General features: G+C 58.5%; 1 protein-coding gene across 1 annotated transcript; it reads left to right on the top strand.

Annotated features, from left to right (window-relative positions):
* The first annotated feature begins 6,044 nt into the window (after positions 1 to 6,044).
* Positions 6,045 to 13,076, top strand: CHRNB2 (cholinergic receptor nicotinic beta 2 subunit). The gene is made up of 6 exons (XM_042976757.1): positions 6,045 to 6,108; positions 7,295 to 7,440; positions 7,640 to 7,684; positions 8,122 to 8,231; positions 8,981 to 9,860; positions 12,883 to 13,076. The coding sequence occupies exons 1-6, from the start codon at positions 6,045 to 6,047 to the stop codon at positions 13,051 to 13,053; spliced, it is 1,416 nt and encodes a 471-aa protein (XP_042832691.1). The 3' UTR covers positions 13,054 to 13,076.
* The last annotated feature ends 358 nt before the right edge of the window (positions 13,077 to 13,434 follow it).

Raw genomic sequence — 13,434 nt, 5'->3', positions numbered from 1 at the left:
GCTCTGTCTCTAGTACTCTGCTCCTCATCTCTGCTCTCGCTGGGGGCGCCCTCGCGGAGAAGTCCTGTCCGGTGTGCTGAGGTGGGGAGGGCCCGGGAATTAAGGAATGGAAGGAAGTGATGGCTACACTGATTCAGTGAACGTTTGGGTGCTGGGGAAACAGGAGTGAATAAAAGGAAACGCCCTGCTCTCGAGCCTACTTTCTGTTGGGGGAGACAGATAGGGTAAAGGTGGAATCTGAAGCGAGCTGACTCACTAGATCGAGAGAGGATTGATAAATATTTACCGGGCACCCACGACGTGTGAGGCACCGGGATGCAGCATGGAATGGGACAGACCCAGCCCTCACCTTTTCCGTGCATTCAGCCCGGTGGGAAGTCTGACGCTTCCACGAATTGTTACACAGCCAGTCGTGAGATTGCAGTTCTGGTAAGTGCCTCAAAGAACAAGCCTGGAGAGGTGCATCTCTGACAAGTGGCGCACTCGATTCTGAAGGACGGGTAGGATTGTGTAAGGGAGGAGGGGACTGGGCACTGTCCCAGACAGGAGGGGTGGCCTGTGCAAAGGTTTTGAGGTAGGTCTGTGGCAAGTTGGAGGAGGGGAAGGAAGGCTTTGTCTAGGGTGATACGAGGTAGGCACGGACAGTTCTTGGCACATATTGGCAACCCCGTTTAAGAACTTGGGCTTTAATTTAAGATCAGGAAGGACCTTAACCAGGCAAGTCCGTTAGCCTCTCTGCTCCGGCTTCTGTTCCTGGAGCACGGAGATCGGAGGTGGTGACGGCTCCCCATGACGCTGTCGGGAGACCTAGTGACCCGACGTGTGAGAAGTGCTTAGGAAGGCGCACGTGGTAAAGAACTTCGAAGGTTTTTGGGGAGTGAAGGGTCAGCGTACCTTGAGTCTAGTGGGAGGAGAGAGGGTAGGAAACGAGGCCAGGGTCAGAAGCAGGGACTGCATCGTGGAGGCCACCGGAAGTGCTCGGGTTTTACTCAGCGCAGCGGGAAACCGTGGAAGACCGTAAGCTCGGAGGGGCACGATCTGACTTAAAATGTTAAAATTTTGATCCCTCTGGCTGCTCTTTGAAAAACGAATTGTAGAGATTTGTGTTTTTCCTCCAAAAGGGCTCGTGTTATCGGCGTGAGCAGACGCACCTGTTTGGTGCAGAACCCACGGTTTCTGCTTGGAGCCCCAGAAGCATAGCATTCGGTCACAGACTCGACAAATGTGTCTGCCAGGAACTGTAGGGGCACCAGGGGGTGCATTGAGTCCTGGCACCGGGGGAGGCCCCTTCCGTGGCGGCTGTTACGCGTTTGACGATGTTTTGGGCATGTCTCGCTCCGCCCTGAGGAACACGGGGCATCGGGTAAACCGGAGCAGACGCAGCAGCTGATGCAGTGTGATGAACACAGTGGTGGGGTTCAAGAAGGGTAAGGCCCTTGGAGGGTGACGTTAGTCAGGATCAACTCCCGAGAAGGAGTGTGAAGGGCGAGTTCCTTAGGGGGAATAGGAGACGTTCAGAAAGAACTGGGTCCCAAACTGGAAGGAGGTCGAGGAGAAAGGCAAGGGAGAAGAGGGGAGAGCACGAGGAGGGGGCGGAGGCAACCGTAGAGGTGTTGGCCATTGGAGCTTTGGCCTGGGGCCCCAGGGCGACCCTGAGAGTCTCAAGCCTACTGGAGGCCAGTTTACCAATGTAATTAATCGGCAAGATAATTAATCGGCAAACTTAAAAATTTTTGGTCCAGCAATGTGACTTGGAGATTGTTAAAGAAACGTGCACAAATTTACCTGCAATGGAATATGTGCAGCTGTTAAAAATAGTTGCCACAAGGTATTTGAGAAGGAGTAAACGAAAAAGGAAGGGGACAAGTCTAGATTTACAGTGTGGTCCTTTTTAAAAAAGTGCAAGTAATGTGTGTGATTTACTTAGGACCCCAACAGACATGCCTATTTTTGTACAGCAAAAACGTGAACGAGGATGCTCATGCCTGCATTTTTTTTTAGTTTATTTGGAGAGTGAGCACGAGTGGGGGAGGGGCAGAGAGAGAGAATCCCGAGCAGGCTGCTCTCTGTCAGCACAGAGCCGATGCGGGGCTCGAACCCACGAACCACAAGATCACGACCTGAGCCAAAATCAAGCATCCGATGCTTCACCGACTGAGCCATCCACGTGGAGCCACCCACCCCAGTGCCGGGCTGATCGCTAACAAAACTGGAAACAACCTGAATTCCGGGACAGCGGAATGACCACGTGGTGGCATAGCCACACGGTGGAGCACAGGGCGGCAACGGGGCTGAATGAGTGACATCTGCATTCACAGCATCCAGGATTCTCACAAAAAACCGAAACCAAAAAAGCGCACAAAAGATCACGATTCCATTTACGTAAAGTCTAGTAGGCAAAGTCAGCGTATGCTATGAGAAGTCAAAATAGGGGTTACTTTTCTTTCATTTGTTTGAATTGTGGAAAAACACCTGTAACCTAGAATTTACTGTTCTGGCCGTTTTACCGTGTGCATTCCAGCAGCATTCAGTACATTCATGGTGTTGTGTGCCCATGATCTCTGTCGAGTTCTAGAACTTTGACAGTCACTCCCCACTCTCCTCCCCCCATGATGTGACTTGTGGAGATCCTGGAGGGAGTAATGACTGGCAGGGGACGTAATGGGGGGCTTCTGGATATTGGTAATGTTCTTTTGTTTTACCTGGGTGAGATCGTATGGGTGTGTTTGTGTTGCGAAAATGTAACTGTATGTTTATAATTTATATGTATTTTGTATCTAATATCTAAATACATATAAATTTAGAGATCTATAATATCCGTACGGATACCTATTATATAGATAGGTACATATTTGTATAGATATTATATACTATATACATTTAATATACAGATATATTAGATATTTATATGTAAAGTGATTAACGATTATTTTTCTAGGAGGTAGGATTATGAATCGCTATTGTACTTTGTTTTGCTAATTTGTATTTTCCAGTTGGTCTTCATGAATATGTATAACTGTGGTAATAGTTTTTAAATAAATAGTTTTTAAATTTAAAATACCCTAAACAAAGGAAAATAACATCCGTTGCAGTGCCTCCTAAGAGAAAAGCCTTCCTTACCCTCAGAGGCAATGGGAGTGTCTCACCAGAGCCTTGCCTGGTCTGTTTTGCCTCGGGGCTGACTCATCGCCCATGTCTGCCCATCGCCCTGCGCGGCTTTCTGGACCTGTCCTCTCTCCCTGAATGCCTGGCTCTCCGGTGGACGCGGAAGGAGTGTGCGAGGGAGACACGAGGGGGAGGGCGCTCTGGCTCTCCTCGGCCACTGGGTGCTTGTGCTCAGGACTCCTTGCCGAGCTGGAAGTACTGCTCCTGTCGGACGTGCACTAGCACCGGAGTGATGCAGAGAAGATTAACACAGCCCTGGGCAGGGATGGCACACGAGGCTGTGAAGCATTCCGTCTCTTACTTAGAAAGTAAAAATACAGGGCGCTTGGGCGGTTCGGTCGGTTGCGTGTCCGCCTCTCGATTTCGGCTCAGATCGTGATCCCAGGGTCGTGGGGTCAAGCCCTGTGTTGGGCTCTGCGCCGATGGCACGGAACCTGCTAGGGATTCTCTGTGCCTCTCGCTCGGCCCTTGTCACTCACTCGTGCGCCCTCTGTCTCTCAAAAACAAAACAGAAACTTGAAGCAAAAGCTGAGGAATCTGAAAAGAGAAGACAGAGGCCAAGATGAGCAGGCTGCCTGGACTGGCCCAAAAGCGCCAGGGAGCAACCGAGGGCTTCGAGCAGGCAGAGACCCGCTAGTCTGTCACCACAGAGACAGGCAGCCACTCCAGAGAGTGATGTTCATAAGCGAAGACTCACGGCCTTCCCCGGCCACCTCGTGTCCGCCAACAGAGAGATGGCAAGTACTGAGGACATCTGCACGTACGGCTCCCCGTCCCTCCTGTTCAGGTCTTTGAAGAGCCTTTAGGCAGCCTGGCTTACTGGCTTTCTCCTCTTTCAGTGCTGGGTTTTATCTCCACTTCCTGCATGTGTCCAGACCCCGTGACCTTCCTGCTCTGTGCCTCCAGAACACCATGTCCCTGCCCCTGCTAGAGCGGCCACCGCACTGGACCTCCTTCATAGCTGGGTCTCAAGACGCACACAACCCTTGAAAAACAGTAGACACCCAACAAATGTTGATCTACATTGTTGAAGGTGGGTCTCTTTCCGACCTTTGACCCTTTCACCAAAAGGAGTGACTGCACACGTTTCTTTTCCTTAAGGCTTTTATTCTCCACTCTTTCCTTGCTTCTAAGATTTTTTTAATTCTTAGTAGATCATTACATGTTTATGTGTGTGTGTGTCCACTCCCACGTGCATCAGAGGGCCTGTGGCCACCCACTCCTTTTCTGGTACTTGTCTTATTTTTGCTCTTCAATATCAGGATTGAGGACGTGTCAAATAAGTTGCTTTTAGCTGAACTTCCACTTTTTTCAAAAAAAGATTTTTTTAATGTTTATTTTTGAGAGAGCGCGCGCCCGAGCAGGGGAAGGGCAGAGAGAAGGAGACACAGAATCTGACGCAGGCTCCAGGCTGTCGGCACAGAGCCCGATGCAGGGCTCGAACTCACGAGCTGAGCTGACCTGAGCTGACCTGAGCTGACCTGAGCTCCAGCTCGTGACCTGAGCTGGAGTCGGACGCTTCGCCTACTGAGCCACCCAGGCGCCCCTTAGCTGAACTTTTAAAAAGGGATTTCCCCTACACACTGGAAGGTGTTGGTCCTGCACTAGCCCTTTTCCTATTTGTCAAGCCCTCATGAGAAGCGGGGCGCTGTGCTGGTTCATGATTCAGCAGCGGAGACCGCCACTGCCTTAGACGGATTCGTTCATTGGATGGACATCCTCTGCAAACATAGAGCAGGGCGCTGGGCTTAGTCCTCGGTCAAATACTCCTTCCTTGAGGAACTGACATTTCTGTCAAGTGTTCAAATAAACAGAAGGTGGTTGATAAAAGGGCCAAGGGAACGCCCTGTTCAAAAGGCCCTGAGGTGTGAAGGATGGGGTGGGGGTGGGGTGGAGAATGTTCACGATCTTCTAGAGCGCACCTGTAGTCGGGGTGGGGGCTGCACATAGTGGTCTCGATGAGGCTGAAGAAGAGACGGAGTAAGACGGAGCCTGCATGTGCGGTAAGGCTGCTCTAGTCAGGAAAGTTTTAGTCGTAAGTGACAAAAATCCACCCAAGGAAAAAGGGAAGCCTTTATTGGCTCGGAAACTAAACGTTCCGGGCTCTTCCTATCAAAGATGTCGCTGAGTTGTGAACCCTCTCTGTCTCACGGTTGCTTTCCTTCTCCGGCTGGCCTGTGTGATGTGGTCCTCGGATCCCCTTTGTGACACAGAGGCCGAAGACTGGACTGGAGGGGAATGGGCAGGACTAACTGATAAGGGCCGCTCTTGAAAGTTGCCTTCTCTTGGGGCCAGGTCTAGGTGTCCCCACCTGAGGCCCCCTGGGGGAGGGCAGGAGGTTGGCCTCTGAGGGAGCTTATGGAGGCGGAGAACGGGACAGGTGTGTGTGTGGGGGGGGGGGGGTTCTGTTTCCACACTCGCTTTTCTAAAACGGCAAGCCCAGAGTCCCCTGTCTCTTTGAGGACCTGAAATGCCTTTGCTCGGCGGAACCCTCGTCCTTCCAGACAGGCAGGACGGCTTGGATTGGTGAGAGCGAACAAGGAGGGCGGCAACGCCAAGAGCTCCTCCCGAATCCCGCCCCCTCGTTCCGGCGCTGGGTGCCCGGGTGCTGAGCGGCTCCAGAGCTGCTGGGGGCAGAGGGCCGCCCGCTTCCGCCCCGCGCACACGCGGCCTGGGCAGAAGCACGTCCCACCTGGGGACCCCCTTTCTTTCTGGGCTCCGGCGCTTCCGCCTCCGGGGCGGAGACTCCTCCCCTCTCCGTCCCAGTCGCCTTCCCGGGGAGAGCGGCCCGAACAGCCTCCGCCCGCCGGCCCCCTCCCGCAGCCCGGCCGCCCCGGCCCGCGCGGCTTCAGCACCGCGGACAGCGCCCCGCCCGCGGCATGGCCCTGCGCTCCGGCCCCGCCGCGCTGCTGCTCGGCTGCGGCCTCCTCGGGCTGCGCGCAGGTGAGGACCGCCTCGGGCTCCCGAGCTCCGGGGTGGGAGGGGGACCCCCAGAGCTGGGGGTGTCCGCGGGGGGGGGGGCGCCTGGGGGACTGAACGGGAGGAGGATGTCCCCGAAGGAGTAAGCGATGCAAGGAAGCGAAAGAGATGCGGGCCACGGTGGTGGGGAGGGCGTGGGCCCAGAGAGGAAGGAGGGAGGGGGTCTCCCCGCGATTTCTGGGGTGTCAGGAGGGCACACGCTGCCGCTGAGGTGCCACCCGACTTCTCGTGAAACGTTTTCACAAGTACTCTAGCTGGATCGGCACCCTCCCTTAGCTCTCCAGCGTTTCCTGTACCCCAAGTCGGGCTCCTGAGTCTGGCCACTCCGCAGGGGCAAGGCAGGAAGGGGCGAGAAGTGACTTCTCAACTCTCTTGTGGGGTTGGACAGAAGACTTGGGAGGGAAGTCGCTGGGCCAGGCTGAGGGCTAGGAAGGAGCTCGAGGGGGTGGGGCACATGGGTGCAGAGTTGCAAGAGAGTATGTGGAGGGGCAGGTGTGAAGGGGTTACACAACTAAATGTTTTCCACGCCTGCATGCCATGGGAGGTGGGCTCCCGTGCGTGTGGAATTTGGGACTGAACACAGGGTCCGACCTACAGCACAGGCAGCCCAGCCCAGCTATCCTCTCCAACCCAGCAGTGCCTTTGAAGGTGGGGGTGGGGTGGGGTCACAGCCAAAGTCACATGGGGAGGCACATAATGTTACTCGTACACACAGATGGGCACTGACTGAGGAGAAAGGTCGTGTGGTGTGATATAAATAGCCGTTCCCTTTCATCACCATCCCAAACTCTCCTCGAAGTGCAGGGATCTTTCAGGAGAAGCCATGAAAACATGAAATCTCCAGTCTTTTGAGACCACTGTCTGAGACCTTGCAGGAAGAGTAGGTCTCCACAATCCTTGCGGAATGGGTTCCTAGTCTGGAGACATCTGTGTGGGGCTCCCTGGTCTCCCCGGTCAGTGATCTCAGAGAACCGCTTCGCCATGAGGGGCCCCCACGGGCTGACCTAGGCATTCTGCTGTATCCTTAGGGATGGAGCAGCGGGACGCTGCTGTTTCAGCCTGGCTGGCCCACTTGGCTAGGGAGAGCGGGATGCTAGGTGGGCCCCCCTTGCCCACTTCCTTCCTTCCTGCCCCCCACTCCCCTGCCCAGGCGTCCGGGGTACTGACACGGAGGAGCGGCTAGTGGAGCACCTTCTAGATCCCTCCCGGTACAACAAGCTCATTCGCCCAGCCACCAATGGCTCTGAGCTGGTGACCGTACAGCTCATGGTGTCGCTGGCCCAGCTCATTAGTGTGGTGAGTACGGGTCCCAAACTCTCTGCCCAGCCACTGAAATCTGAAGAGCCAAGATTGTGCTCATGTTTGTGCTTATTCCTCTGGAGTTCCCAAGGCTTGGGGAGGTATGGGAAGGACGCGGGTGCTTGTAGTGAGCCTGCCTGCTGGGGGGCCTTCTCAGCAGCTGGGGGTCCTTCTCAGCAACTTCTCTTCTCTGCAGCATGAGCGGGAACAGATCATGACCACCAATGTCTGGCTGACCCAGGTTAGTGCTCTTCCTGCCCGGCCCACATCCCCGGTCTCCTCTTTCCTCCTACCCGCTCCCCCCCCCCCACCTTTTTTTGTATGCGCTTTTTCCTCTTTTAATCTCCTCAAGAAAGGCGGAACGGTATAGACTTTGGATTCCTAAATAACTGATCTGAATCTTGGTTCTTCCACTCACCAGCTCTGTGACTTTGAACATGTTAAGATCTGCGAGATCCATTTTATTTGTAAAATGTAGATTCTAATATCTTGGCTTAGATGTCAAATTAAATGAGGACGTATTTTATGAGCCACACTGGCTGGGCAGAGAAGTCACTGTCAGGAGGGAGTGGGTTTTAAAAGCCTCCTCAAGCCAGATGCCCCATCCTCCCAGTCTCTGTCCTTGACCTTGAGCCCCACCAAGGTCAAGGCTGGCAATGCTCTCTCCCCCTTTCCCAGGAATGGGAAGATTATCGCCTCACCTGGAAGCCTGAGGAGTTCGACAACATGAAGAAGGTTCGGCTCCCTTCCAAGCACATCTGGCTGCCGGATGTGGTCCTATACAACAAGTAGGTGGCCTGGGAGCAACGGGAAGGCGGGTGGAGATGACCAGGATGCTCTGGGAGGGAAGGGGTCTTGGGGAAACTACATCAGCTCATGCTGGGAAGAGAAGGGACCTCTCACTGGCACAGACACAGTCACTACGCAAACAGGCCCAGACCACTGCGGGGTGGTGTGGACCCCGAGGCGATTTGGGCCACGGCCAGTGCCCTCCCAGCCAAATAGGAGCCCCTGGCGTTTGGAGCCGCGGTGGGATACGAACAAGGGCTGGCAGCTGCAGCGCCTTCGCTGATTCCAGAAAACGCTTCCCTGGAACACCGTTCAGGATCAAAGAGCCTGGCGGTCCCGGTTTCTCCCCGGGTTCTGTCCCCTTTCCTGCGACAACCCCGCTGACCTTCAAGATCCCACATCACTAGTGGGTCCATGCCCCGCTCTCACCTGCCTCTGTCCCCCTCATTGCTTGGGACTCCTTACTCTCCACCCTCATGTGGAGCACCCAGTTTGCGCGATGCGCGATAAGTAGCGGACAGCCCCCCTCATCCACCCGCTTCTGCCTCTGAAAGGCCTCACAGGCCTCCCGACCACCAACTCACCCACTCCCCTTCTTGCTCACTCCCTGCCGCACCTCTGTACGCTCCTGGCGCGTTACCCTCACACCTGGGTCTCCCACCCCGAGTCTTCCTCGCACTCGGCGCTGGGCTGACGGTAGGGTGCGGGCACGCTGGAGCCGGGGCTCACTGTGCGCGTCCTCTGGCAGCGCTGACGGCATGTACGAGGTGTCCTTCTATTCCAACGCCGTGGTCTCCTACGACGGCAGCATCTTCTGGCTGCCGCCCGCCATCTACAAGAGCGCCTGCAAGATCGAGGTGAAGCACTTCCCCTTCGACCAGCAGAACTGCACCATGAAGTTCCGCTCGTGGACCTACGACCGCACGGAGATCGACCTGGTGCTCAAGAGTGACGTGGCCAGCCTGGACGACTTCACGCCCAGTGGCGAGTGGGACATCGTGGCGCTGCCGGGCCGGCGCAACGAGAACCCGGACGACTCCACCTACGTGGACATCACGTACGACTTCATCATCCGGCGCAAGCCCCTCTTCTACACCATCAACCTCATCATCCCCTGCGTGCTCATCACCTCGCTGGCCATCCTCGTCTTCTACCTGCCGTCCGACTGCGGCGAGAAGATGACGCTGTGCATCTCCGTGCTGCTGGCGCTCACCGTCTTCCTGCTGCTCATCTCCAAGATCGTGCCGCCCACCTCGCTGGACGTGCCGCTGGTGGGCAAGTACCTCATGTTCACCATGGTGCTGGTCACCTTCTCCATCGTCACCAGCGTGTGCGTGCTCAACGTGCACCACCGCTCGCCCACCACGCACACCATGGCGCCCTGGGTCAAGGTCGTGTTCCTGGAGAAGCTGCCCGCGCTGCTCTTCATGCAGCAGCCGCGCCACCGCTGCGCCCGCCAGCGCCTGCGCCTGCGGCGGCGCCAGCGCGAGCGCGAGGCGGGCGCCCTCCTCTTCCGAGAAGCCCCCGGGGAGCCGACGGGCCCGGCGCAAGGCTGCGGGCTCCGCGCGGCGGTGGACGGCGTGCGCTTCATCGCGGACCACGTGCGCAGCGAGGACGACGACCAGAGCGTGAGTGGCGCCGCCGCGCGAGGCTGCCGGGAGCGTGGGGGGCGTGGCCTTCTCCGTGGGCTTCCGGGAGGCGGTGCCGAGGCTGCCGGGAGCGTGGGGGGCGTGGCCTTCTCCGTGGGCTTCCGGGAGGCTGGACCGGACCGGACCCGGCCGGGGTGGGGGTGGGGGGCGCGCACGACCCGGGACGCGTTGGGGGCCTTTACGGCTTGGCGGCCGGCCGGTGGCCCCCGCTCGCCCCCCAAGCCCCAGTTGGTGATGTGACCGTCGCAGCTCTGGGCACAAAGGGCACGAGTCGCCCGTGCGCCCCACCGCGCGGGGCGGGGGGGCGGGGCGCGGCAGAACCGAGGACGGCCGGGGCGGGGGTGGGGGGAGGGGAGAAGAGGTTCCGCGGGGAGGACAGTCCCAAGTCCCGGACCCCTATCTGCGCCTTTGGGCCCCGGGGGGGCCGGACCCGGAGAAATCGTTTTGGAGGAGGGGCCGGTGGAGGCGAGGGCTTCCCGGAGCACCCTGCGCTTTGCGCACACCCGGCTCTTTGCTCCGTGAGCCGCGAGACCGCGCAGGGGGAGAGTTCTGCGGGCGCCTTCCCCCCGCCCGCTTTGGGCGGTCAGGCTTCCGGTACCCGGGCCGCGTCCAGGCTGTGGCTCCGCAGTGGTTGCCATGGTGACGGGCCAGGTTTCCGCCGGGATGCGGCCGTTCCGGTTTGGGGGGCGGCGAAGAGGGGCGCCTCCAGCACTACCGTGAGGGGCTGGGCCGGGGGGGAGGTGCGGCTTCAGAGCCTGGCGTTTCTGTGCCCTGTTCTGGGAGCCGGGGGCTTGGCCAGGGAGCGGGGTACGTTCCCGATGGGCGCAGGGCGGGCCCGGGCCCGGGGACCTGCGGCGGGAGCCTCGGCTGCCGAGGCCACGTGGGAGATGCAGGCGGGGTGTGCGGGGCGCAGCCACCCGTCCCCCCGCCCTTGCCGCAGTCCGTTCTGTGCCGCGCGCGCGCTGCGCTGGGTGCCCGGGGCGCAGTGGCCTACTTGGACGCCTCAGACTCTCCTCGTCCAAGCCCCAGTGCTCCGTCTATACCGGACCTGCAGCCTTCCCACCTTTTAGTAAATGGCATCCCGTCCACCCGGTGGTTCAGACCAGAAACTGCAGTGCTCCTTGACCCCTCTCTTTCTCTCTTAAACCTCCCCCCCCCCCCGCCCCCCGCATCCAAATCAGCACACATCCTGTCCCGTGAGCACAGACTCCAAAATCCTTCTCGGCATCTGTACTCTATTGCCCTGGCTGGAGGCCTGGCCCAGGGCAGGGTCTCCTAGGTGTCTCCCTCAGTCAGCTGCTCCATCCAGATACACGGTATCTCCTTACGTGGTACCTTGTCTCCCTGGCTTGGGTCCTTGGGTCATCTGGCTGACCGGCCTAAGCAAGCTAAGCTCTGTGCTACCTCAGGACCTTTGCACACCTCTCTCCGCCTGGAATGCCCTTTCTTTTTACTGGGACGTCTGTGGCTCATGCTGCTCTTGCTCTCAGGGTCGTGAATTCAAGCCCAGGTTGGGTGTGGAGCCTACTTAATAAGAAAGTCTTTTTAAAAGTCTATTACTATTATTAGTCTTTGCTCTCCTGTTTGAGAGTAAGTCGCAGACATCGCGACCCTTTATCCCAAGCGCCTCAGGGTGTCTGTCCCGAGACCAGAGATACCGTCTCGCACAACCAGGTTCAGTGATCAAATTCAGGAAATTTAGAGTTAACATGATGTCTTAATCTGCCATGAAGCCCATATTAAGATGTTCCCGGTTTTCTCAGTCATGGTCTCCGTAGCACTTTCCCGCCCCAGCCCGGGAGCTCAAGTTGCGTTTCGTTGTCCTGTCTCTTCTTCTTCGACCTGCAGCAGTTTCTCAGCTTTGTTTTTCATCAACATTTGGGAGGATGCGGGCGGAAGGTCCCGGTTCGGGTTTGTCCGATTGTTTCTTTCTTCGCTGTGTTCCTGCCACAGCCACGGCCTTCCCGCTTATCACGTGACCTTAAATGTCACTTCCTCCAAGAGGCCGTCCCAGATCACACCTGAGGTGGCGCGTCTGTCCTTTGTTTCCTATGAGGGCCGGCCGCCGCGTAGCCACCCCGTCCCGCCTGTCTGCGCCCTCAGCCACAGCCTGCGTCTGTCTTGCTCCCAGTCATACCCCAGGGCTTGGTGCCAGGTGCACAGTAGGCACAGGTGTGACAGGTGAGCCAGTGCTCAAGCTGCCTCCTTCCCAGGCCCCCGGGGGAGCGGGTGCAAAGGCCCCGACGCAGGCCGGGTGGAGCGGCTCTGAGGGGAGCCCGGCCCTTCGTGCAGGCCCCGTGGCAGCGGTCGGACCCAGGGGTTATTCTCTTTCCGACCGATTTGGTCCCATCTGGGGACCAGTCCTCAGCCTCCGTGCCGGAGGTGGTGCTGCGGGATGGGGCTCCCCCGGCGGCCGCGAGGAGCGAGGCCCGCAGAGGCAGCATTCGCTGGCAGTCTGTGGCAGACGCTGGGGTTACACGACGGATCAGATAGGGTCCTTGCGGTTTAGGACCTCCCCGCTGGCTGGGGTGGGGGTGGGGGCAGACGTGCAAATCCAAGTGGGGACACGGTGCAGGAAAAATACCGTGGAGGACATGTGCACACGGTGTCCAGGGGGACGGCGTTCACTCTGAGCAGGAGTAACAGGGAAGAGCACTTCGTACAAGAGGCAACATCTGATTTGGGCTTGAAAGGATGTGTAGGAGTTCGCCAGGCGGAGAAGGGAAGATCAGGATTCTAGACAGAAAGGAGGCTCGAGGCACAGAGCCTTGAGAGCACGACTTGGGCTTCGGTGAGTGTGGCTCGCAAGGCGGCGGACGGCGGTGCCCTTCGGATGTCACTGGCACCCTTGCGAGCGCCAGCGGGCCGCTAGAGGCTTCTGAGCAGGGCAACTTTGGAAACGTCAGTCTGGGGTCACGGAGGGAGACGGGCGGTGTGTGTGTAGCGAGACCGGCTTATACCTGTTCCCTCTCACCCCGCGGCCCCCTGCCCCTCCGTCCAGGTGAGCGAGGACTGGAAGTACGTCGCCATGGTGATCGACCGTCTCTTCCTGTGGATCTTTGTCTTTGTCTGCGTTTCTGGCACCATCGGCATGTTCCTGCAGCCTCTCTTCCAGAACTTCGCCGCCGCCGCCTTCCTGCACGCGGACCGCTCGGCGCCCAGCTCCAAGTGAGGCCCTCCCCGGCCCGCGCTCCTTCGCCCGTGCCCTCTGTTGCCAGTAGTTGGGGCGGAGGTGGGACAAGTGAGCTGGGGGCGGGGGCGGGGGGGGGGGGAGGCTGCCGCAGATCCATTCTTTCCCGCCCCCCCGGGCCCCTCCCCAGCACCTGTGGCACGCGGCGGCCGGCCTGTCCCCTTGCACCGGCCAGGCAGGCTGGTGGCGCACGAAGGCTGAGGAGGGAGAATGGGGATGTGGGCCTTCCACGCCGAGGGAGGAGTGGCAGGGGAGGGGCCGGGGCGGGGCAGGGTGGCGGGGCGGGGCCGACTCCGGCCGACCTGATGGAGTGCCACCCGGCCTTTCGGGCGCAGGGAGGGAGGGGCCGGGGGCGGGCCTGAG

The sequence above is a fragment of the Panthera tigris genome, chromosome F3 (assembly GCF_018350195.1).
Source record: "Panthera tigris isolate Pti1 chromosome F3, P.tigris_Pti1_mat1.1, whole genome shotgun sequence".
NCBI classification, from domain to species: domain Eukaryota; kingdom Metazoa; phylum Chordata; class Mammalia; order Carnivora; family Felidae; genus Panthera; species Panthera tigris.
Note: the sequence above shows the minus strand (reverse complement) of the source record. Positions and strands in the feature narration are given on the sequence as shown.

What these genes read in the sequence shown, in the direction of transcription:
- CHRNB2 (XM_042976757.1), top strand. Translation starts at nt 6,045, where the DNA reads ATGGCCCTGCGCTCCGGCCCCGCCGCGCTGCTGCTCGGCTGCGGCCTC. An exon ending in GATGTGGTCCTATACAACAA is followed by an intron (nt 8,232 to 8,980) that starts GTAGGTGGCCTG and finishes GTCCTCTGGCAG; the next exon opens with CGCTGACGGCATGTACGAGG. An exon ending in GCGAGGACGACGACCAGAGC is followed by an intron (nt 9,861 to 12,882) that starts GTGAGTGGCGCC and finishes CCCTCCGTCCAG; the next exon opens with GTGAGCGAGGACTGGAAGTA.